Source organism: Poeciliopsis prolifica, unplaced genomic scaffold (assembly GCF_027474105.1).
Source record: "Poeciliopsis prolifica strain line A6 unplaced genomic scaffold, Auburn_PproV2 SCAFFOLD037, whole genome shotgun sequence".
Classification (NCBI taxonomy): domain Eukaryota; kingdom Metazoa; phylum Chordata; class Actinopteri; order Cyprinodontiformes; family Poeciliidae; genus Poeciliopsis; species Poeciliopsis prolifica.
In genome coordinates this window covers 4,992,392-5,016,951 of record NW_026562412.1, presented here as the reverse complement: position 1 = coordinate 5,016,951, position 24,560 = coordinate 4,992,392, and the positions used below count along the sequence as shown (strand labels likewise).

At 34.7% G+C, this 24,560-nt stretch overlaps 1 protein-coding gene across 4 annotated transcripts; it reads left to right on the top strand.

Annotated features, from left to right (window-relative positions):
- Positions 1 to 1,122: 1,122 nt before the first annotated feature.
- Positions 1,123 to 20,036, top strand: LOC129374697 (protein phosphatase 1A). 4 transcript variants are annotated; one of them, XR_008607533.1, is made up of 7 exons: positions 1,123 to 1,499; positions 4,481 to 5,334; positions 5,434 to 5,551; positions 8,668 to 8,779; positions 8,898 to 8,955; positions 14,362 to 18,231; positions 19,465 to 20,036. XR_008607533.1 is itself a non-coding variant. In XM_055053238.1 (6 exons), the coding sequence occupies exons 2-6, from the start codon at positions 4,498 to 4,500 to the stop codon at positions 14,389 to 14,391; spliced, it is 1,155 nt and encodes a 384-aa protein (XP_054909213.1). In that variant the 5' UTR covers positions 1,123 to 1,499; positions 4,481 to 4,497; the 3' UTR covers positions 14,392 to 20,036. The 4 variants fall into 4 exon arrangements, 3 of the variants coding, with proteins under 3 accessions (XP_054909213.1, XP_054909211.1, XP_054909212.1); XM_055053238.1 differs by having other exon boundaries at positions 14,362 to 20,036; XM_055053236.1 differs by lacking the exons at positions 14,362 to 18,231; positions 19,465 to 20,036 and adding an exon at positions 9,047 to 9,293.
- Positions 20,037 to 24,560: the final 4,524 nt, after the last annotated feature.

Below are 24,560 nucleotides of genomic sequence, written 5' to 3'. Positions count from 1 at the left end.
ATATATATATATACACACACATACATTTATAGATACGTATATATACACATATGTGTATCTATATACATGTGTGTATCTATGTGTATATGTATATATTTATATATTTATATATATATATATACATATATATATATATATATATATATATATATATATATATATATTATTTGAGAAACATTAAAAATGCAAATAAAATAAATAAATTCCTTCTTTCTAAAAGAATATATATATATATATATATATATATATATATATATATATATATATTCACATACATTTATATATATATATATACACATATATCTATATACAAGTGTGTATATATATATATATATATATATATATATATATATAACAATATTTAAACTATCCACTGTTTCAGTTAAATTATTTAAATTGTTTGGTTTTGAGTCAGCTAATAAAAATCTAAGTTTATCATGCTACATTTTTTAAAAATTTAGTTCATATTTCTAATTACACAGAAATAGTGGTTAAATCAGCTGAAAAAATTACTTAAGATAGCAAGGAAACAAAACAGCACCGAATAACAAATGTAGTCTTTTAACACAATCATTTCCCGACCACACTTTTTCCTTCCACTAAGCTTTCTGTTAGTTTGTTTGGATTCAGAGCTCTTTGAACAGCCATTTTATTTTGCAGTTTTAATGATGCTATCATAAATACTTAGACCAGCAGCCTGGTTCTGGTTTAGCCTCTGACCTTTAGAGACAGACAAGAGGGAGGGTCAGCAGCAGCATCTCCTGATTTGGTTTAAGACAAACTTGCATGACCAAAATAAGATAAGGAATTAGAATCTACCATGATGTGCACAAATGACAACCTTTTTGTTCAGAGAAATGCACTTCAGCAGTTAAAAAACAGTGACCTTACGTCACTCTAATCTGCCTACACGAGTATGCTATGTAATGCCAATCAAGCATTGCTTTACATACAGTTTGATCTTTACACCACTATTTTCACCACATACATATAAAAGTGTGACATTGTGGTTTAGATGTAGCGTTGTGTAACGGTCTCAGTGCACATGGGTTGCAGCAGAGCAGCAATGATGATGTCATGTTTTCGAATAGACGCAGTCTGGAACATCCGGGTCCTGTCCCCGTGGCGTCTCACAAGCTAACGCCAGCTAGCGAGCTGTCAAGCTGTCAAGTGGAGAGGCTGGAGCAGACGGTTCAGCTTCCCTCCCTGGCTTGGCCGTTCATTATTCTCTCCCTCAGAAACACAAGAGCCGAGCTTATTCTTTTGCTCAACAGCTGAGATAATGTAATGCAAAACGGGAGCGCGTAAAGAGGGAGCACAGTTCCAGAGTTTATATGCACTGAGTGTTGAGTGACGACAGTTCACTGCTAGCTGTAAGCTAGCTAGCTTAGCCACCGCTAACCCTTACATTTCGTCGTTGAACACCTTCTGGTGGTAACTGCGGACACTCGGTCCCTATTGCACATTGCGTTGCTGTCATTTGATAATTTCTCTGCTTGGTAAGTAATTTTTTTACTCTTTGGCCGACAGCTGCTGGGGGATACCCGGGGCAGTTAGCACTCGATGCTAAATTAGCGTAGCGACGTTAGATTAGGCCAGCTTTGGCGGCTCTGCCTGCTTTAACGTTACGTTAGCACAACAGGGTGAGAAGGCCTGTCAGAGTTAGTGGAGAGGGACAAGGGTCAAGGGCCGCACACTGGCAGGGCTGTTTGTTAATCAGATCCTGGGCTGGCCCTTCATCCAGCGGGCCTAACTGATCCTGACTGAACTGGGCCAGTATGGGAACCAGTTCATGCCCTCACAAGCGGAACTGTGGTATTTGAGCAGGTTGTTACCAACAAACTGGTCAGTCAGGTAGCTAACTCCAGTCTCAGGGTTGGACCATGTCTGTAAAAATGAAGTGGATCACCGGTGGAGAGAGGCTTGTCATTTCCTCAATATTCAACTTGAATACTTGAGTTTCTCTGTAAGACTTTGAATGTTTTCAGCGTTCCTAATAAATAGTCAAAATGTGAACACGTCTACTATTTTTAGACAGAACAGAGCTTTGAATTCAACATTCAAGATGCTAATCTGCTGCCACAGATAGACTGGATACGTGTTATTTGCTTTAACTCACTTCATACATTAACTACACTCTTCACATAGCACCTATTTTATTCCTCTTCACTTAATGTTTGAACAGCTGATCGAGTTTCTTTCCAAGAACGATAACTAATTATAGGTGTTATCTTTCAGGAGTTGTGTGTCAAAACAATCAGCCGTCTGCTGCCATAACATGTTTGGTCATAAGGAGCGGTTGCTGCAAAGTCAATGAGCTTCTTTAGATTAAAAACCTTTTACCAGCTGGCTTAATGAGCTAAATATAATGACACTTTTTGAATTTATGTAATTTAATTTGATTTTCTCTGCTCTATTGGAATCATTCTTTCTATTTTTTGGGGGAAATAAATTGGATCTGATTCATAAAGTACTTTAAGATTACATATTTTTTTAATTGGTGGATTGCTAAGAACAATTTTAGCTGAAAATTAATTACTTAAAACTTTAAAAAACATGGCGATAACTTAAATGATGGCGAGATCATGAGTGCAGTCAAAATATCAAAAACATTGCAGTGTTTAACATATTTTAGTTTCTTTGGCTATTTATGTCCTTCAAGTTACATTAAAACTTGATAAGAATAGAGTTGCACAATCAATAACAATTTATATTTTTCAAAAATATGAGACACATTGCCATGAAACCATCCACAAATAATCTTTGATGAATATTCAGCATTTTTAGCGGTAAAAATATGAGTTTCTTTATATTCATTAAAAAGCTTGAACCCTATAATATAGATGCATCGTTTAAAAATGGCACCAAGGAATATTCTACCTCGAAACTAAGACGGTAAGCATGTGTTTACATATAAAATAAGTGTATTTTTTTAGAATATGAGTGTTTGAAAACTCAAGCTAACGGACAACTTGGTTGGTTTAAAAAGATAAAATCTGCTTCAGGTAAATCAAAGATGGTTAACATCAAACTATGAAATTAACAGGAGTGAAAATAGAATTACAACAGATATTTCAAAGTTTATTTTCTGTTATCTTTGGAAATTTTAAATACTTTAATTAAAATAAAAAGCTCTGTTTTTCAGGTGATAGCACAGCCAGTGGTGGTAGTTAATAAAATAATTGGTGTAGCCTACAATTGACAACTGGAAATTCACTCCTGAATTTTCTCTTTATTTTTAAAATTGAAAATGTGAATCATCAGCTGTGTTAAATAGGCTGTAGCCTTTAAAAATGCCAAAAGTTAAAAAGTTTTACTCCTAAATAGAGACGGCAAAATTTTTCATGTCATTAGAGAGGAATTTTCACACATGAGATTTAAGAATCACATTTCACCCTCTGGTTTTCTGTGTCATAAAAAGCATTTTATGCTGAAAGCAACATTATGTCCAAACAAGTTGATTAGAGTTGAATCTCTTGTCTGGGAGTTTTGCATCTGCCAAACATGTTGCGTTATCCTGGCCTTATGCCAGCTGCAGAAAGGGAATGCATAGCTTAGCTGCAGCGTGACGGCTAAGCTATGCATACATATGGCACATTGTTTGCGAGAATGCCATGCTACCTAGGCAAAGCCGGCCTTTAGGAAAATCTGTCCTCTCGGGCTCCTTGGATGTTCTCTTTGGTGGTGTATGGATTACCCACAGGATTAAAACAAAAAGCAAACTTTCTGTCATTTTGAAAAACAGTCTGGATGTTCTGCACTGCAGAGATGTTTCTCTACGGTTATGTTGTTAAATGTGTGCACACATAAACAGATTAGATGTTTTTTGTTTTCTTTAGACAGCAGTTTTGAAACGATTAATTGTGATTAATCAATTGTTGAAGTAGCCGTCACTTGATTTAGCAATCAATTAATCAGTAACTGGAGAATGATACCTTTCTTTTTAAAGAACAACATGTTCAGAGCAGTAATTAAACCAAAACTGTGCAAAAAATATAAATTTTGCATCTTTTTCTGTAAATATGTTCTGCTCAGTTTTCTTAGATGTTGTTTTAGCTTCACCTGATTGAAATATTTTATCAAACACCTTTTGCTATTAAACTATTATTAAAAAAAAAAGTTAATATTTTTTCAGCCCTGCACTTTGTTGATGCTAAATGAAACTATTTATTGAACTTTTCATATGTTGATGTTAAAAGTACGTTTTTTGCTGCAGATGGATTATTTTTCTTTTAAATGATAATTCACTGAAGGAATGTCATGTTGCAATGTGCTTTATTTTATTATTAATTAGAATTTTGTTAATGTATTTCCAATATTGTTCTAAAAATGTTTAAGCGGTCAAATGAAAAATCTGCAGAATTTGCCAATTTTTTAATGCGATTAATCGTCAGAATACTCGATTAATTGCACATTTTGAACACATATTGATGATAAAATCACTAATCTCTTGCAACGTTTCACTGAATCTGTTTTTCAGGTTGTTGGAGGGACACAATGGGGGCATTTCTGGACAAACCAAAGATGGAAAAGTACAATTCCCATGGCGAGGGTAACAACCTGAGGTATGGGCTGAGCAGCATGCAGGGCTGGCGGGTTGAGATGGAAGACGCACACACTGCTGTGATCGGTCTGCCCCACGGTCTCGATCCCTGGTCGTTTTTCGCCGTGTACGACGGGCACGCTGGGTCTCAGGTGGCTAAGTACTGCTGCGAGCACCTTCTGGAGCACATCACTAGCAACTCAGACTTCCAAAGCGCCATTCAGGAGGACACCAGCGTGGAGAGCGTGAAAAATGGCATCCGCACAGGATTCCTACAGATCGACGAACACATGCGAACCATCTCGGAGAAGAAGCACGGCGTGGACCGCAGCGGCTCCACCGCAGTAGGTGTGATGATCTCGCCAAGCCATATCTACTTTATCAACTGTGGAGACTCGCGGGGTCTCCTCAGCAGGGGGGGAGCCGTGCACTTCTTCACTCAGGATCACAAACCCAGCAACCCGTTGGAGAAGGAGAGGATCCAGAACGCCGGCGGCTCGGTCATGATCCAGCGAGTTAACGGCTCCCTCGCTGTGTCTAGAGCCCTGGGTGACTTCGACTACAAGTGTGTCCATGGAAAAGGCCCAACGGAGCAGCTTGTTTCCCCAGAGCCTGAGGTGTACGCAATAGAAAGAAGCGAGGGGGAAGATGAATTTATTATACTTGCTTGTGATGGCATCTGGGATGTCATGGCCAACGAGGAACTCTGTGACTTTGTGAGGTCAAGGCTGGAAGTTACAGAGGATCTTGAAAAAGTCAGCAATGAGATTGTTGACACTTGCTTGTACAAGGTATGACAAGTCCGCCAAACCTGCATCGACATGTTACTGCGCTGCCTGGTTTGTCCTTGATTTACGTTGCTGCTTCACTATTTATTTATTTTTCCGCAGGGGAGCCGGGACAATATGAGTGTTGTGTTAATCTGCTTTCCTGGGGCCCCGAAAGTTTCTCCAGAAGCTGTGAAACGTGAGGCGGAGCTGGACAAATATCTCGAAGCCAGAGTAGAAGGTACGAAACATTGATTCAATAAAACAAGAGGGAGAGAGAGCAACAAAACTCAAGCAAGAGTTGCACTACTTCAACATAATCAAGTAAAAATAAAAAGTAGACATGAAAGAAATTACTCAAGTAAGAGTAAAAAAGTACTGAGTAAGTGACTAAAACTTGAATAAAGTCTCAGAAGAACCAAAATATAAAGTTATGTGGAAATGTGACAGAAAAACTGAAAGTAATTCCTATGTTTAACAAAATCAGGCAAAATTAAACAAATTCTAATTCATGTAATTTTTTAAATTAAAACCTGTTTGTTCTTCATTCAGGAAAATTGTTCAGTGTTTGGAGTATCCGGAAATTTTACTTAAGTAAGAGTAAAAATTACCGCAAAGTAAAAATACTTATTTTTCCCAAAAGTAAACTGGCTAGTAAGTAGTTACTACCCAACTGTGATATTAATAATATTTAGTTTTAACAGTCTGAGAAGTTTTTTTCTCGTAATATAAAGAGATGAAAAGTTGATCCTAATGCTCCTTTATTTGGAATAAAATCTGACACTAAAACTGTAATTCCAGGAGTAAAAAGCTGCATTAGCAGATATAGAAAACATTTTGATCCAAACACATTTTATTGTATTTGTTTGAGACTTACAGAATTAAACCAGGGTTTTAACTCTTTTATTCTACTCGATCGGGAACGTTTTTGGTAAATTCATATTAACGTAAACTGCTTCGTTGAGTAAAAATTGGTTCAGCTATTTGCTGTTAAAAGATTTCAGCAAAGTTATAATTTTATGGTAATTAAAATGTATCATTTCTTAATGTTTTTTGAGATTTAACAGTAGGTCAGTGTATTTGTTTTGTTTTTCTCATCAAACTATGTTCAATTTATGCAGTTTGCTTTATGGTTACATGTTGAGGAGGAAATTTAGAAATGTACTTGCGTCAAATTGTCAGTTAAGGATTAGCATAGACTGAAACGAACCACCTCTTAAAATCTTTTAAAAATGTTTATTTTTTATAAAATCTTAACTTATCGCCTGCATGAATTGTTGAAATACTAATAATGTGACTTCTGGGGCACTTTTAAACACGTACGTCTATTAAAACAAATGTTTTCATAAATATTTAAGCCCTTGCTTTGGCTTCACTGGAAATGCGTCACACTGTGTTTCTCTAAAGCTAAAGATCGTAACCAACTGATCACTCAAATAGATAACACAAATACCAGAGCCAGGGGGCCATAGCAAGCCGCTTCTCTTATCTGTAGCATCAGACGAAGCTGCACCTCGTTCTGTCTGTCCGTTTGTGAAAACAAACTTTTAATGAGCTGCAGGTCAGTTTTCTGCTTCAAACCCTCATTTCCTTCTTATGTCAAGAAATAAATCAATAACAATATGTAACATTAGACAAGTGATCAATATCAATAGAAAATGGACCCGGTAGAATATTCTATCTGTAAAATATACACTGAACTGAATCGCATTCTGGGAAATGTAGTTGGAGGAAAAGTTTTAGTTTGATGCCGAGCAAGTTTAACTCTCTTTGGTTACCTAGCAACTCTCATTCTTTGGTTGCCTAGCAACGGCCTGTGGAGTAACCTGCGCTGCAGCAGTTTTAGGTTTTCCTGCAGTTCCTCATCACTGCTTAATGATGAGGCATGCAATGAAAATTCTAGATTACACAGGAACGGTCACGAATTTCAAATGTTAAACAAATGAAACAAAACGATTTGTATCAACAATTGTCGACGTTTCATCGGTGGTACAGGCTGATACAAAATGGCTGACGGGCAAAATGAGCACAGACACCCTGATGTTTAATTGAGATACAGGTAATTTTCAGCAACTTGGAGTATGTTCACACAGGAAATGTTAATTCTCAATTAACACTTTTTTTCTTCTTGAAATACGATTTTTTTTTTTTTCAAGGAACCGCAAAAAGTAAACACAAACACAATCAGACTTCTGTGTGGATGATTTATAACCCCAGACATTGACGTCACACTGCAGCACATTATTTATAGAAGCAAAATAGATTTATGGATTGATTTTAAAGTTTTGTCAGCAAAGGGAGCCGACAGTATCATCACAAGATCATAATAAGGAAGAAGCTTTTGTTACGATTCCACATTTTTGTGAATCCAGTTTTTGTCTGGATTCTTTTGGTGCATAATTACGACTCTTATCCGACATCAGTGGCAGAAAAGGCAGATGAAATGCAACACGATGCTTTGAATGAAATAGGAAACGTATCTCATTTAGAATAAATAAGATATTTTAAATTCCTTTTGGTGGAAAGATCTGAATTTAGCCATGAAAAAATTAGATTTACGTCACATTTAGCTGCTATTTAGAGCATTAAAACAATGTCAATAAGGGGATTTTTCTATATTTAAAAAAAGAAAAAGTAGATTATCTGTTTGTTGATTGTAATAATTATATAGGCCAAATTATTCATCAAGTGCAAAATCAGTTTATACTCAGGAGGAGCATGGCAGATGTCACGGTCGGACTTCGGGGAAGCGCCGTGGGGGAAGGTCATGGTGTTTTTCTGAAACCACAAAAAGAAAACCTTGTAAAAGTGCACAGTGCGACTCCACTGAATTGCACACAGATGAAAAAAATGTATGCATGTTTAAATGACCCTGTCTCTTCTTAACACCGCTGAAGGATAAAACAATCAGACCAGGAACAGAAAATGTAATCTGTAAAGTATGTGGAAGAGAGAACATGCAAGTAGTTTGCCTTACCACCTTAAAACCAATACCAGCAGTGCAGCTAACTACAAGTTCCAGTCAACACTGGAAAGAAGCAGGATTTGACACAGACATCCATTACAATAAAGTTACTGTCTTTCTATATATTTTTTTTTCACTCATTTATTTAACTTTTATTTAACCAGGTAGTCGCCATTGAGGTAATGCTGCTGTCTGTTATTGCCAGGTCTCCTTTAAAAACTGATTTTTTTAAGGAAGATCTGGCAATGATACAAATATATGTTGGGTTTTTTCTGTTTCTAAGTTTTATACAACTTATATCATAATATGTATCATTACTGCATGCCACCCATCACCATATACATTGTGATATTAATTTTATGCCATATCGCACATTCCTGTGTTTTTCTTAGAGATAATCAAAAAGCAGGGAGATGAAGGCGTCCCAGATTTGGTCCACGTTATGCGGACGTTAGCGTCTGAGAGCATCCCGAACCTCCCTCCTGGTGGAGAGCTGGCCAGCAAGTAAGCAATACCTTCTGCTATGATAAACTGGGCTTTTTGTTACGATATCCAATAAATTATCTTAAAAACAGGATTTTTTTTTGTTTTAAAATGATTTGTTGTACCCTTGTTTCTGCAGACGAAGTGTTATTGAAGCAGTGTACAACAAACTTAACCCGTACCGAAGCGATGACACTGTAAGTATCCAGTTCTCTTTGCTCTCTGCATGGCTGTGATTGTGTGACCAGCAAAGCTTAAAGTCTATCTGTTGCATGCTTTTATATCTAGGAAGATCCACGTTTTTCTTTTAAACACAGTGAGTCATGGGCTGGGTGATTATGGATTGACTCTGCAACAAGATGATCTACAGTGTCTTAAAATATTCCTAACCGCTGAACCACAAACTTTGGTGAATTTTATTGGGATTTTATGCGTCGGAAAGCACAAAGTGGTGCACGGATGTGAAGAAAATAAAAATTTGTATTCAGTCCTCTTTATTCGCATATCGTTAAATAAAATATTGTGCAACTAACAACTTTCAGAATAGTTTGTTCATTTCAGAGGTTTGTCAGAGAACAAATGGCATCATGGAGACCAAAGACATTTAGGTGATAAACTTTCCAAGATTTAAAAGCGTCTCGAAGCTTGCAGGTGGGAACTGAATAAATGTGTTAAAATTAGTGATCTGTATCTGAAAATATTCAGGTATCATGACAGTAAGTCTGAATTAGATCTATCCTCTCTAACTCTATGCTTTTTCTGAGTGACATCATGCTTTATTACTTATTTTACATTATATTTCTGAAAAAGTTTTCTTTGTTTACATGTTTGACCAGGATAGTCAACCTATTTTTCCAGTTTCTTTTTCATTTATTTTACATTGACTGAACATGTCAAGTTGTGTTGTTTTTATATGTTTGACCAAGCTTGTGAAGCTATTTTTTATTTTAAGTTTTCTGTACCGGTGCAGTTATCCATCAAATAAATTTGTAATTCAATACGTTTAAAAAAGAAAACCTTTTAAGTCCATTCAGCACTATTTTTCTGCATCAGATCGATATAATCTGATGCAGAATAATCTCAGATCGATACAAATATCGGTCTGAGATATTAAATCTCAGATATCTTTATTGGTATCAAAAGTATAAAAATCAGATTGGTGCATTCCTAGTTTAAATGGCTCAGTCAGTCTTGACCTTTTAGAATCTGTGGCAAAATGAGGAAATTGTCTCTAGATTTAAGAACGGATAGAAATCCTGCAGCAATAATTGGTTGAACAAAACATTGATCATTATTCTTTGTTTTTCTTCCACTTCTGCTTTCCTATCCCAATAAAGTGCACTAACGTTTGCAGTTTAAATGCAACTAAATGCGTAAAAGTTCAATACTTTTTCACGCCACTGTAAATCAGCATTAAACTAAAGCATTAATTATATTTGTATTTAAGGTTCCAGTTACACCAGAGTGGATCGTGTTTTTAAATGTGGTAATTAATGTTTGTTTAAATACTTGTCAAATCAGATGTGTTGTGTTTAGGGCTGCTGTAAACGAGTAATCGAATAATCTATTGATAATTCTTACAATTAATCGGGTAATTGGATAAAATAAAACATTGGTAAATCTAACATAATAGCAGTGTTACTATCGCACATCAATATCAGTCCAATTTTTCACATTTGAGCTTCCCAAACAGTTACTTTTCTGTAGTTTAGAAAGTTAATTCGTAACAATAATATCTCACTTTCTAAGTTAATCTGAAGAAAAGTTATACAAAAATCTGAAGCTATATTCGGTGTTATAATAAACAGCCTGCCTATTTGTGAGCAGCCTATTATAAAATAATGTCTATACTCCAGCTTTTCGTTTATGTATTCATCTTCAGGCAGTTTAGTAGATAAACTCTCATCTCGCCCAACCATTTGTAGCGTTTGTGTTCATGTTAGCGACGGGATTCGTCACCTGCATTCGTCACACACAGAAACACATCGACCAGGTATGTGTCGTCACGACGCGCTTCGCCACCCACTTGTCACGACCGGGATGATGTGAAATTTATTTTCCGGTATTTTGACGAAAGATGCGCATCTAAAACTGCTAGTATTACCAGTTGGCAGCCAGTCAAAGCAGATGGAAGCAGTTCACATTTGTACAATTAAAAGTAGCTGAAATGGGCGACATTAACAATGATAACGTTTAAAAACATACTTGGGAAAAAATAGCAGTTTCACTCCTGAAACGCTCTAAAATTTGTCCCAAAGTATATTTTAAGATGCAATACTTGTCAAGAGCATACAGAGCGGATCCTAATACGTACCACAGTTACTAACGGCGACAGAAAGAGCGGGAGGAGCTGTCGGTTACCGGTTACTGTGGTAACCGCCAACTGCCAAGGAAAAACCCCAATGAATGTTTGGTGAAACAATTTGTTGACCAAATAAACCAAAGGGAAAGAAAGAATAAACATTTTTAGACAAACTTCACATTTATAATATCGTTGAAATAAAGTGCTGCCATATATGAACTGTAACAAGCAGAGACTCGAGCATACAGCTGTGTGGTACTCCGTGGAGCATGTGGAAGATTTGTTGTTCAGGTGAACAAATTGAAAAAAGTTAAATAAAAATTAAAATATATTTGCTGTCAATACATATTTCCACTTTTTCTGCATGCTTAGCTTGTTTCTTTTTTTGTCCGATTTTACCAATTCCATCTTTTATTGTTAAGGTATAAAATAATAGTTAAAAAATTAGCAATTTCTTTTAGATTTTAGGTTTGAATCCAACAGAAATGAAGGAAATACAAGATTTTTCTCATTTACAAATTAAAGTAACCTTCCTCTAATGTTTATTGCATTCAGAAAATAAATTATTGCGGTCTTTTGGTTGTTCAGATCCAAAACAGGAAGTTCTTGTGTTTCTGCGACGCCTGTAATAATGAGAAAACAACTTTGTGAGGTCTGTGATATCAAACATCAGACTTTTTGTATTTAAATACAAGAATTTTGAAAAAAAAAATCAACACAACCAATTAGACATGCAGAAGATATAAAGAATTGCAATTCCTCGTCCTGGGAGTTTTGAATTGATTTTACTCTGCTTAACTATATTTTAAATAATTATTTGATATTTTTTCTAGTTAAGAAAAAGCCATGCAGCTAAGCTAGCCTAATACTTGGAATTAAGTTGCATAATTCTATGCACAAACCTACTTTCATTTAACTATAAACTGATGCAATTTGATGCAGTTTGGAGCCTTATGAATGCAATATTTGTTGACTGTCTTTTCTCGTCAGTCACATAATTTAGACAGAATCTCTAGACCGACTGAATAGAAAAAAATGTTTCTAAATTAAAAATAGTTTGACTTAAATAGTGACCCTAAAACTTTGAATGAATCACACACTTAAAAAAGTAATCCAGGCAGACCAGTAAACACTGTAGGTGGTGGAGTTTATTACATGGTTGGATTAAACCCTAAATAAATGTTTTTATTGCTTATCATGAGGAGACTTTTATGCTTTTGTTTGGTTTTTTATCTACATTTCCTAAGAACTTCTGGGGATTCATTTGATGTTGATCTAAAATCTTGATATACATTTAAATTGTTCAACAGAAACTGTTCAATCTGGTAAAAAAAAAAAAAACATAAACAAACAAACCCTGAAACCAATCAATGTTTTTGGAAAATAAATTATGTTTTTCAGTGTTTGACCCTCTGATCACCAATAACAGCTGAGCCGGATAAAATTATGTTCAAGCTGTCATGTTAATGTTAATTTAACAGCTCAGTCTCTGTAAAAAGAGCGCTGATTCTTCTTCACAAGCTTTAAAAAAAATAACAGAACAAATATTTTATTCATGTTGAAAAACTTGTATGTATTTTCAAGGCTATTTTGATATTTATTCCCTCTTTCTCAAAAACTAATTTGCTAAGATGATTTCTCAAAAAGATAATGTTTTCTTAAGCAAAAGAAACAGAATTGTGTAAGAATCATGCTGGATGTGTTATCAAGGTATTTTTGTTGACTTTTCCATCAGTTTGTTGTTTTTCCTCTGAATCCTAATGCTTTGGTCTAACCTGTTCATCTTGTCTGGTTCCTTCGTTGAATAGAAAACCTTCTTTCTGCGCTCCTTGTGGTGAAATCTTTCTTAGCAGTCCTGATCTGCTTTTCACTTTAAGTCCCATCCTTGTCTTCTTCATCAAATTATTTTTTTTTTAATTCTTCAAAACTTTATATTTCTAGTTTCTCGACTTTGCTGCAGTTTACTTTTGCATCCGCTGTTAGATAAATATATTAGTGCTTAAGTTTTTTAAAATTTAACAGTTTATTCTCCTGGTCAACAATCGCAAAGAGATAACACAGTGAATAAATAAACATTTTAGTGGTTTATATGACATTGTTTTCTATATAAGTCAATTTAACAGGAAGAAATAAAAGTAAATGTCAGCAAAATTTCAGCTTGTGAATATTATAAATGTGGTTCTTTTTACAAGGTGCAGAATATTTCAGCAGGTTTAGTTCAATCTGCAACTGGGAAAAAAGTTCCTCGGATTAGTTATTAGTCAGATTTACTTCTTATAAAACTGATTATTAAAACTTTTGAGTCTGAATATTTCTTAAGAATTAACCTCTTTTTTTGTTGTTGCTTTTAAAGGGGCAGCTACTGTCGACAACTTTCTTATTTTCTTGAAGTATTTTTTCTTTATGATTTCTTTTTTTCAATAAAAGTTTTTTTCACCCCTCACCAAAAAAACTAAACACATAAATACACTTGGCCCCTTCAGACTAGCCAGCAGCAATTAGTAAACACCTCGTGGAACTGCAGAGCTCATTATAGCAGCTACTAATCGGTTAAACGTTGGTAAAAATGCAGCTGAATAGAGGAGACATGTTGTGAGTAGAGCCGTCACAATAAACAATAAATTAATCACATAATAAATTAAATCAAGGTCAATAATTTCTTTTTGCCTGATTTATCGTTTTTCTCTTTCTACCAAAAACTGGATGACAAAATTCTTCAATCTGGTGTTTTGGTCTCAACTATACCCTTTACATAATTTAGTTAATTAGCTTTTTTGTTTTATTTTTTTATTTTGTTTATTAGTTTATTTTGGATATTTAAAACGTCTTCCAGTTCCAGTGTAAAATGTTTGTTGGAGTTTAAGTTTATCAATCTTTAAGAATGTGTTCTTGCATTAATATGCCATTATTACCATTACATTACTTTAAAATGGTTCTAAACATCGTTTATCGCAATAACATCTACAATTTATTGTCCAATAAAATGAGTTATCCTGACAGAAAACTGTATATAATCATATTTTCACATACTCTCTTTGAACAAATGGTGGAAGAAAAGTGCAGATACTATTAACTAGAATTTATCGTGACAACAATAAATCAAAATTTTCTTAAGCAGAAATAAATCCTGATGAGTGATGAGCATTAATTTGTGTTAGAAAGGGGGAAACGTGTTGTTTTAATTTTAGTGAGGCCTCAGTTTGCACCGTTGGTGCTGGAAGCTGTGCGGCTCTCGGTGGGGATCCGGCGGGTGTTCAGCCAAAGTCTGAAGGGTTTTTCCTTCCTCTCCTCTCTTGTCAAGGACTCGGCATCTACAGACGACATGTGGTAACACACCCTCCTACCACTAACACAACATAGAGTTTACAAACCACCATCTTCTCAAGACCCACAGCAGCTCAGCTCAGCAGTCTGTCTCTCCGTCACTCTGAGCTTTTGGTTTCTAAGAAGGGAATACATGGGAGGAGGAGGAAGAGGAGGAGGAAGAGTTGCATGCACACAAACCTGGAATAGTGCAGCACCAGTCCACTCTGGAGTTCAGGATCCCCACCATCTTGTCTCCCTTTTTATGTTCACCCTCCTTATTATTCTTCTCTAAAAGTAACCCACAAACAAGTGAGTCCACAAGTTTTTTCTTTTGTTAAATAATCCGCCTGAATAGTAAAGATTTTCTTTTGCTGTAATTAATTTGATTCACATTTCCTTGTGTGTTTGTATATTTCTGTTTTTGTGAAGTGCAATTGTCCTGTACAAACAGCCTGTATTTAATGCAGCTTGATTTTAAGTTTAAGAACGAGAAAGAGAGAGAGAGAGAGAGGGGGGCAAAAAAATGAAAGAAATGGAAAAAAGAGAACTTTTTATGCACTATCTGCCTTTTTCTGCTCTTCTGAAATTCAAATGTTTATTCAGTGAATATTACCGCAGCGTCCGCAAGGCACAATGTCTCTGCTTTTTACTTTCTTCTGCAACACTTTTCCTTTTTTCCCCCTTCAGTTAGTCTATGCTCCTTTTAAGAAACGGGTAAATTGTATAATTGACAGCACAGTAAGCTCTCTATATCAAACAGTTGAAATCCTCATCAGTTTTGTTTTGATTTTACTTTCATAACAGGTTTTCTGTACACACTCTAATAATAATAATAATAATAATAATAATAATGGCAGTTTGACAGAACAAAGTGGAAAAATCGTTCTTTTTGTCCATTTTTAAGAGGCATTGACTTACTGGTGTTGACTGTTTGTGGATAGATGTTTGCAGGCGTGTGTGTGTGTGTGTGTGTGTGTGTGTGTGTGTGTGTGTGTGTGTGTGTGTGTGTGTGTGTGTGTGTGTGTGTGTGTGTGTGTGTGTGTGTGTGTGTGTGTGTGTGTATAGCTAGGCTGTTGTATGGAGCTGGAGTTTAAGGGAAGAGTCCCCCCCGACCCCCAAAAACCGCCATGCTTTAACTCGGAACAGCTTTGGATAATAAAATAAAAGATGCTGTTATTCTGTGACGAACTAAGTTAACCCGATTTGGCCTGAACTTATAAATTTATTGTGTCATATTTAGAAAAACTAATTCCTAAACATCCAAGTAGACCACTATAGGTGCCATATTTTGTTATTTTTAATCTTTATTGCAGCCTATGCAAATTAATTTCTGTGGTTTCCTCATCAGCTAATTTGATTTGAACTGTTTTAAGCACTGATTTTCTAAGATTAATGTTTTAAAAAGAAAAACTATTGGCTCTTATTTTAATAGGACTATTTATTTCTCCTGGTCTTTATGTGAACCAAGAACAAATGCATCACTTAAATCTGTCCTGCTTCACCATAAACCACAGCAGAGAGTTTGCTGCTGTTTGTCTGTTATGTGGGTTAAATTTTTTTAAAAATATATATAGATATATATTTCTAATTTCCCCCAGAAAATAACTAAATAAATCACTGACTAAACATGTATTTAACAACACAGTAGATGTATTTCTGAAAGAGAAATGCTTTTATTTCAGATTTCTGCCATTTTCCTTTTTGTCTTGCATTGTTATGATTTTTTTGTATGTATATAATATTTCTGGCCTAATTTTTTTTGAGGAATAAATCATTTCGCTTGAGTATTTTTTTTCAAATGCCATTTAGCCTAAATGTGAAATCAACTTTTCTTCTAATCATTTTGTAAATGTTTCATTAATGTAGAACAGAGTAATAATTTGCTAAATTTATAATCTTTAATTTATCTTTAAAAGAAAAAATAAAAAGACAATCCTAACTGCTTCGCCACATTTCTGTTTGTGGCGAGTTGTTAAATCGTAAAAATCAGACTTCAAGCTGCTTTCCTATTGTGCTTTTATGGCAAAAAAATAAAAATAAAATCCCCACCAAAGACCTTTCTGATTCGACAAAAAGAAAAACCCAACCAAACTCCTGCAGTGTAAACAAAAACTCAATTTCTCTTTTTATTTTTTTTGGTTTTTAAAGGTACTCGCTGGTGTTTTGGTAAAAAAAAAGAAAAAAGAAAAAACGTTTCCTTTAGGTGGCTGCAGGGGGCGCTAGTGTGGATAAGAAGAATTGGTTTAATGTGTCTGAAGCAGGATTAAACTTTAAGACTGAGAGTTCAATTAGTTCAGAAACACTGAACATAAGCTCCACAGAACCAGTCGGTTTATAAACTACTAATAAAAGTTAATAAATTATTTAATCAAAGCGACATAAAGATGAAAACAGATGAACTGCAGTGTGTTTAACTCCTTCAAAAATGTAAAGAACTGTATCTACATTCTGTAAAATAGTTGGACTTATTCACCGTGTTTGAGCAAAGATGATTTCTATTGTATATAAAAGCGTATTTTGTTGTTTCTTTGTTTGTTTTTGGTCAAGCAGCTCTTTTGATTTGCTCTGCATTGCTTGTATTTAAGCGCAGTAGATGTCTCCTAACACCTGCCAGCATTCACACCTGGTAGGTATCAACCTCTGCATCACTTATTTTAAAATTAGGAACAAATGTTTGCTTGTGTGATTTACAGAAATCAAACTGCTTTTAAAAAAACCTGTTTATTAAGTTAACTTTTATGTTTTTTGTTGTTTTTAGCAAATATTTGTGTTTGCCCATTCATCCTTTTGCCGTTATTTTAAATGAACTACGAATGATCCCAAACAATTTCTGATGAACTGGAATACCTCATTATCTTTCTGGTAGTTTTGGTCGACTTTTAGCTCATTTTAGTTCCTTTTTGTTGTCGTTTTAAAACCCGATTACCCAATTAGAAGTGGGAAATGCCATAGTTCAGGGTTTGAATTAATAAAATACAGTGGATGAGGAAGCTTCTGCTAACGACACTGCAAAAACACAAAACCTATTTAAAATATTTTCCTGTCTTGGCATGCTTTTAATAAGACAAAACTAACTTGTTTAGCAAGATAGTAGTTCCTTAATACTGATGGAAAAGGCGCCAGCTCTACTGACAGATTATTTCACTTATAAAAAGATATTTTTATCATGTTGAAAGTGAAATAATTTGCCAGCAGAACTTGTAAATTTTCATCAATATTAAGGATATATTGACTTAAAACAAGCTCATAAATTTAGCTAAAAAGTTACTTTCAAGTGAGTATATGTGTTACAATATTTGCAGTAGAAATGGACTTTGTGTTTTTGCAGTGTAGAAAAGAAAAATTTCAGTCCAACACTGCAAAAACACAAAAAAATTTTTTGCTCTATTTTCTAGTGTAAATATCTTAAACTAACTTACCAATAACTTTTCAGGAGCTTCATTTAAGTAAACATTTCCTTATTATTAGTGGAAAACATTCTAGTTCCACTGGCTGATTATTAAAACAAGACATTTTATCATGTTATAAATTAAATAATCTGCCTGTGGAAGTAGAATTTTTTCCAACAATAATAGGGAATTATTTACTTAAAACAAGCTCCTATATGTTGCTGAAAAGCTACTTTTAAGATATTTGTCTGATTTCTAGTGTGTTAAGATCCTTCCATTGGAAACTACAAAAACACTTGCTAAGATTTTGTGTTTTTGCAGTGTGTGAATTATTTTTAATGGCTTCTTTTCGTGTCGTCAAACCTTCTCCGATCCCCCGCTGAGTGGGCCGCTTTTCTGCAGCAGGGATCGCTGCCTGCTGCAGCGTGCCAAAGCAACATCCACAGAAACGTAGTTGCTGATTGTTGTGCGACTAAGTAAGTAACAGTAGTCATATGCACTGATCATCTGTCTAATCATCTAATTTTGTTATTGTATAAAATGAATTATAAAGCTATTTACAGAGTTACCTTTGGTTGCCTGGAATGCATCCTGTATATTCTTGTATGGAGGACTACCTAGCAGACTAGAGAGATTTTAAATGCTCGCGCCCCTCATGTACATATCGATGTACCTGTGTCGTGGCGTTTACTGTGTGACCCTTAGTGGTGGTTTTTCGTCCCCTTGCTGGGTGACCCGAGCCTCACTTCGCTGATCTTTTTTCAGCTCATGAATAAGCTCACCGATTTGCCTTACCCAAATCTCATGTTGCCCCCTTTCACCTCCTGCACTGCAAAAACACAAAATCAGAAAACAGTATTTTTGTTCTACGTTTCAGGTCAAATAATTTAATTCGCTTGAAAACTAATTTCCAAGTAACTTTTTAGCAATATGTTGTTTTCTGTCAATAATTTCTTGATATCGATGAGAAAAAAGTACTTATTTCACTTGTAACCCAACATTTTTCCAGTATTATAAGTGAATTAAGTACTGCACTGCAAAAACACAAAATCTTCCTAAGTATTTCTGTCTAGGTTTTAGTGCAAGTATCTTAAAATAAGACAAAACTAACTTGCAATTAAATTTTCAAACAGATATAGGAGCTTGTCTGAACATTTAATTTCCTAATGTTGATTTAAAAAAAAAAAAAAAAACTGTACTAGTTCCACTGGCGAATTTTTTTTTCTCTTATAGTTTCATTTTTCTCATATTTTAAGTGAAATAATCTGTCAATGGAAGTATTACTATTTTTTTTAATAAATATAAAAGTCCTGATAAAGGAATTAAATGTTGAAAGAATCTTCTATCTTTCTGAAAAGTCACTTGTAAAGTCAGATTTGTCTTAATTAAAGTACAAAGACAGAAGAAACCAGACAAAAATATTTGAAAAGATTTTGTGTTTTTGCAGTGTAGTTCTTTTTCATGACTATTAAATAACTCTTAACTTAAAACAAGCTCTCAAAACTTGCTTAAAAGTTACATTTAAGTTAGTTTCATATTTGCAAACTAAGCAGAAATATTCTGACATTTTGTGTTTTTGCAGTGTAAACTTATTGCCCTTCCACCTCCACTAAATAAAAAAATAAAAATAGTTTAAAAAAAAACACTACGAGGATGAACACTGCTGCTGACATTACAGCTTACAGATGAGAAACTTTTTATTTTTTAAGGTACTGAATCTGTCCCGGCTGTCACAAGGTACAACTTTCTACCCACGTCGCCACATCTGGTCCCAGACAGAGGCTTGTTTTTATTTCCAATGCAAATGATGTCATACATTTAACGAATGCAAGTGTTTTGAACATGGTAACCTCGTAAAGCATTCAAGGTGTGCAAACATACATTAATGTACCTGCTCTATTTATGATCACATAGAAGAATAGCTTTAGAGTGCTGTAGTTAAATATTGTCAGTGTTGATTCAAATGCTTCTCAGAGGCCTCTGTGAGTGATTTTACAAAGTTCAATAACTGTATATTTTGTATTATGTTCTAGCTCCAAAGGAATGACAGAAAAAAATGTTTAAAAAAAAGCTTTGTTCCCTGAACTAAATTGTATTATTTGTGTTGTCGATTGAACAAATTGCATTCCTTGCTTGTGAATAGATGCATTTTTCTCCCTGCTCCTTAAATTTTCTCCTTCTTTTCCTTCCTTTCTTTCATTTTTTTTTTTAGCCATTGAAGTTTGAATAAAATTTCTAGTTTGCAGAATGTATTACTAAATAAATGGGTTGTCATCTTGTACCTCTCATATTTCATCACTCTTTATCTTCCCTTTGTTAAAGCGAGACTTTCTCAGAGTGCGACAGGTAAATGAGTCGTGCAGACAAAGCTGCTTTATTTTGCTACAGCTGCAAAAGGATGAATGGGGGATCAGAACGACAGTCTGAACTTTCTCTGCATCAGAACGTGAAGCATTATTCAGATAACCAAACTGATTATTTTCTCACTCAGACGTTAAAGGATTGCAGCAGTTCTTCCATATTGCGTTTAATGCAGTTATTGGACCATTTATACAACATCTGGCATGTTTGGGGGATTTTCTCCTAGAAATTTAAATGCCTAGTTATGAATCCATGTTGAATTGTCTTTCTCATAACTATTGCTTATGAATGATAAAACATCTTTGTGGCTTTGTGCTGTGAAAAATATTTCCCTCCTTTTGTATTTCTTCCATTTTTGCTATTTCCGTTGCCCTTAAATCTGGGGTCAAAACAAACTACACAATATTTAAATAAAACGTACTATAATCTGTAAAGTATTATTTGCGCTAAAAGAACGTGATCCAAGTTTTCCTTTTTTAATTTAAACCCTCCCTTTCAGCCGTTTGTGATGCTTTATATCATCAAATTCAAATGAATGCAAGAAATGTAGTTAATAAGACATTAATAATTTATGTTGTTGCTTAAGTTTTCCCTTTTAAGACTGATTTGTCTGCATTTTTATGTTTTTGAATCGGTAAATATGTGTTTTATAAGTCTTTGCTATTTCTGAAATCATTAGAAAAGGCTACAAACGGCAATAAACTAAATGTTTCAAATAATTACATTTTAATATCAAAAAACTGTTCTCAAGTGACATGATTTGATGGAAAACAAAACTTAAACTCCAGGGTGAAAACGTTTTGAATTATCTGCCTATTTTTTGAACTGTGAGCTTGAAACCAAAGTAAAACTCCTTGTTGATGCACAATCAGTAAGGCTGATTCTCGTTCTACTGGGTTCGATTTGATGTTGAAAGACGTTAGAATTAGTCATTTGTATTCACTGACAACAGGAAGTAGACTCAAAATTCTCTGAAAAGCAACATGTATATCCTGATCTAAAGAAATTCAGGTACAATGAAAAGCAAAAGTCCCTGAAATCTGTTTGGCAATGTTTACAAAGCCATTATTAACCACAAAAACTGCCATTCCATTACAAATGTGTGCAAAACTTCATCAGTATTCCACTCATGTAGAAAAATATCTCCCTGATACTTACAAGTAACTTTACCTCAAGATAGAAGAACTTGTTTTAAGTCAGTAATTCCTTAACATTGATTAAAAAGTTCTAGTTCGACTGGCATATTATTTCACTAATAACATTGTTAAAAGTTTTGCTATTGACCTTTTGCATGTGACGTCACGCTCCGCCAAGATGGACGCCAAGCCACCAATGCGCTCCAATAAAGCCCGCCAAAAAGCGGCCATCTTGGTAGAGCCCAGTGTCGCTTTTATTTCGTTTATTTCACTGTATAAATGGTCGCGGTCAGCTGCACAGACAAGGCTGAAAACCAAACGTGTCATTTTATTGTTCAGCTTTTAAAGAGGAAACAGTGAAAGCAGCAGTGGTAGTGACTGTCAGCGCTTGGTGTAATCGCGGATTTTCAGCACTTTTTATAAGGTAAGAAGATTAACATTCATATCCTTTATAAGTAGGTATGATTAGAAATATATCAAATATCGCATTATGGAGAAGGTAACTATTAGCACCAATGCCCACCATCATGTAGCCTAGCATATAAGGAAAAACCTGGTTAGCATCTCGTCTTTTGTACCTTTTCGTGCTGCTCCGGTGTAAAGAGAAACGCTGTTTGTGATGTAGTGAGGCAAATCATGTGGTGTGACTTCAGGGAAAGAGGTGATTAAATCAACACATAAAGACGGAGGAAATATGGGTCGGTTTTTCAGCTAGCTATTTCCAACTTTTGTAAATGTTTCTGAGGCCCAACCAGGTGTGTTATTATCTGGACTCGATCAAGCAGAAGCCACAAAGAGTGGTAAAAACAACTTGGGTAAAATTTCAGTTGCTCAGTTCAATTCTCCCAATTCCTCTCTTCAAAGTCCAACATGGCGCCTCGAATGATTGACGAGTTGCAAAGGCTTGATAAGTGAAATAATCTGCAGTGGAACTAGAACCAAACACCAGATCCTCTGGCACTTAAACATGAAAATATCTACCAGTGGAACTTGTGTTTTTCATATGTATTGAGTAATTACTGGCTGAAAACAAGCTGGGTGAAAAGTTACTTGTAAGTTAGTTTTGTCTTTTTTCCAGTGAACTAAGACATTAGCATTACAAGCTAGACTAAAAATACTTGGTAAGATTTTGTCTTTTAGGTCGAGGGAGTTACTGTTTTTTTCCTCATTATAGATGAAATATCAGATGAAATGAGTGAGAAGGTGAACATTTTGCACAGCGCTGCCCGGCTCTTTGACCTCCCTGCTGGTGGGAGCGTGGAAGTGGCGCGAACCCAGGGAGGGTCAGGGCGGTCTGCGGCCACCGGGATCAGGAACCGGGGGAGGGATTACTTTAAATGTCAACATAATGTCATGAGCCGTGCCAGAAGGTCAAATGTTCAAATGGCGCTCAGTGGCAGGCACTTAATAGATCATGTGTAATTTGAATTGTGCTCCCTGTGATAAATTGATCGACGCGAGTTATATTTGGACCCTGATCTGGTGCATAAATGCGCAGCGGCGAGACACAACTTGAATGTTGCCATTTGAAGTGTTAAAACAATTTAAAAACATCTTGAATTTTTTGCTTTCAGTGAAATTCTGATGCATCAGTTGAAAGAAATATTCAGGCACTGCAAAAATACAAAACCTTAGCAATAATTTTGGTTTAGTTTCCATTGCTAATATCTTAATACAGTTGAAATAAGACAAAAATAACTTACAAATACCTTTTTGGCAAGACATAATAATTTATTTTAAGACAGTAATTCCTTCACATTAATTTAAAAAAAGGTACTGGAGAATAAATTCAAAATATTTTGAAATAAAGTCATAATATTGTAAAAATAGTTATATTTACAGGATAAAGTTGTGATACTCTGACTTTATTCTCGTATTATTATGTTTTTATTGTTTTTTTGTTTTTCTTAATGTGGCCCTAATACTTTGTCGCAGATTTTTAAAATGTTTTTAAAGATAAATAATCTACCAGTGGAATTAGTACTTTTTCAACAATATCAAAGAGTAATAGACTTAAAACAAGCTCCTGTATCGTTCTAAAAAGTTACTTGTAAGTTAGTTTTGTCTTAATTCAAGTGTAGTAACATATTTGCACCAGAAACTAAACCAAAGACCAGAGTTTCCGTTTTTGGTCCACATCAAAGTTTGATCGCTGCAGTTATTTTTCTTAAAACGCATCTCTTCGAACCAAACTGGACTTTCTGGGTAAATGAGTTAGAGTTTAATTAAAGTAACTAAACGGACAAAAAACTAAAAATGTCCTGACTCTAAATTTGACCCTGTTTCTTGTGGATTTTTTTCTTGACTACTGTTTTCCTTCCACTGAACTTTCCAAATAATATATTTAGATACAGCCACTTGACGGTTCTGTGTATTGTTAAAATTTTCCACTAGCTGTAAGCTGTAATCATAAATATGAACAGGAATAGATCTTGTAACAAATCCACATATGGGTTTCACTGTAGTAAATTACAGACATAAATAAAATTTTGATGATATTTTAATTTACTGAGATGCAGCTGTGTGTGCCAGAGGGGGGCAGTGTTAATAGTTAATAGCTGTGAGTGATTTGAAACAGCTGAATCACTCAGTGGGACTAATGCATATCTGAGAGTGGAGTGGATTCAAACTTTTGACATATTAATCATCTAAAAGTTGGTACTCTGATAGTGCTGCACTGCAAAAACACAAAACCTTACCAAGTAGTTTTGGTCTAAATTTTAATGCAAATATCCTACTATACTTGAAATAACACAAATTTAACAAGTAACTTTTTAGCAATAAATGTCAATAACATTGTTGAAATAGTGCTAGTTTCACTAGCAGATTTTTTTCCAGGTCATAAGTGAATAAATCTACCAATACAACTAATTTTTAATTGTTTATTTTTAAAGACAGAAAATATGTGCTTCCTAATACTTTTGGTAAAAAGGATTTTTCAACCAAAAACTCTTTTTTTGGAAGAGGTGAGCATTTATCTCAATTTAATATATTACCTACCAACTGTAATTAAATATGTTTTGTTTCATGTTCCTGTTCATTTTACTGTACCTAAAAATAAAGAACTGCTGACGTAAAGGAAGCTTCTGTATATATTTATTTTTGTATCGTTTCAACAGTGCAGACATGTTTGGACTAGAAACCAAACAAAAATACTTGGTAAGATTTTGTATTTTCTCAGTTTGATCCATTTCCTTCTTGAGTCCAGGATTTAAAGCTAATTTAAACGTGACAGAATTACAGTTTTCACCTAAAATAAGCCACGTAAAGCCATTTGTATGCCTCTGTGAAGCGTCTGCATGTCAGAA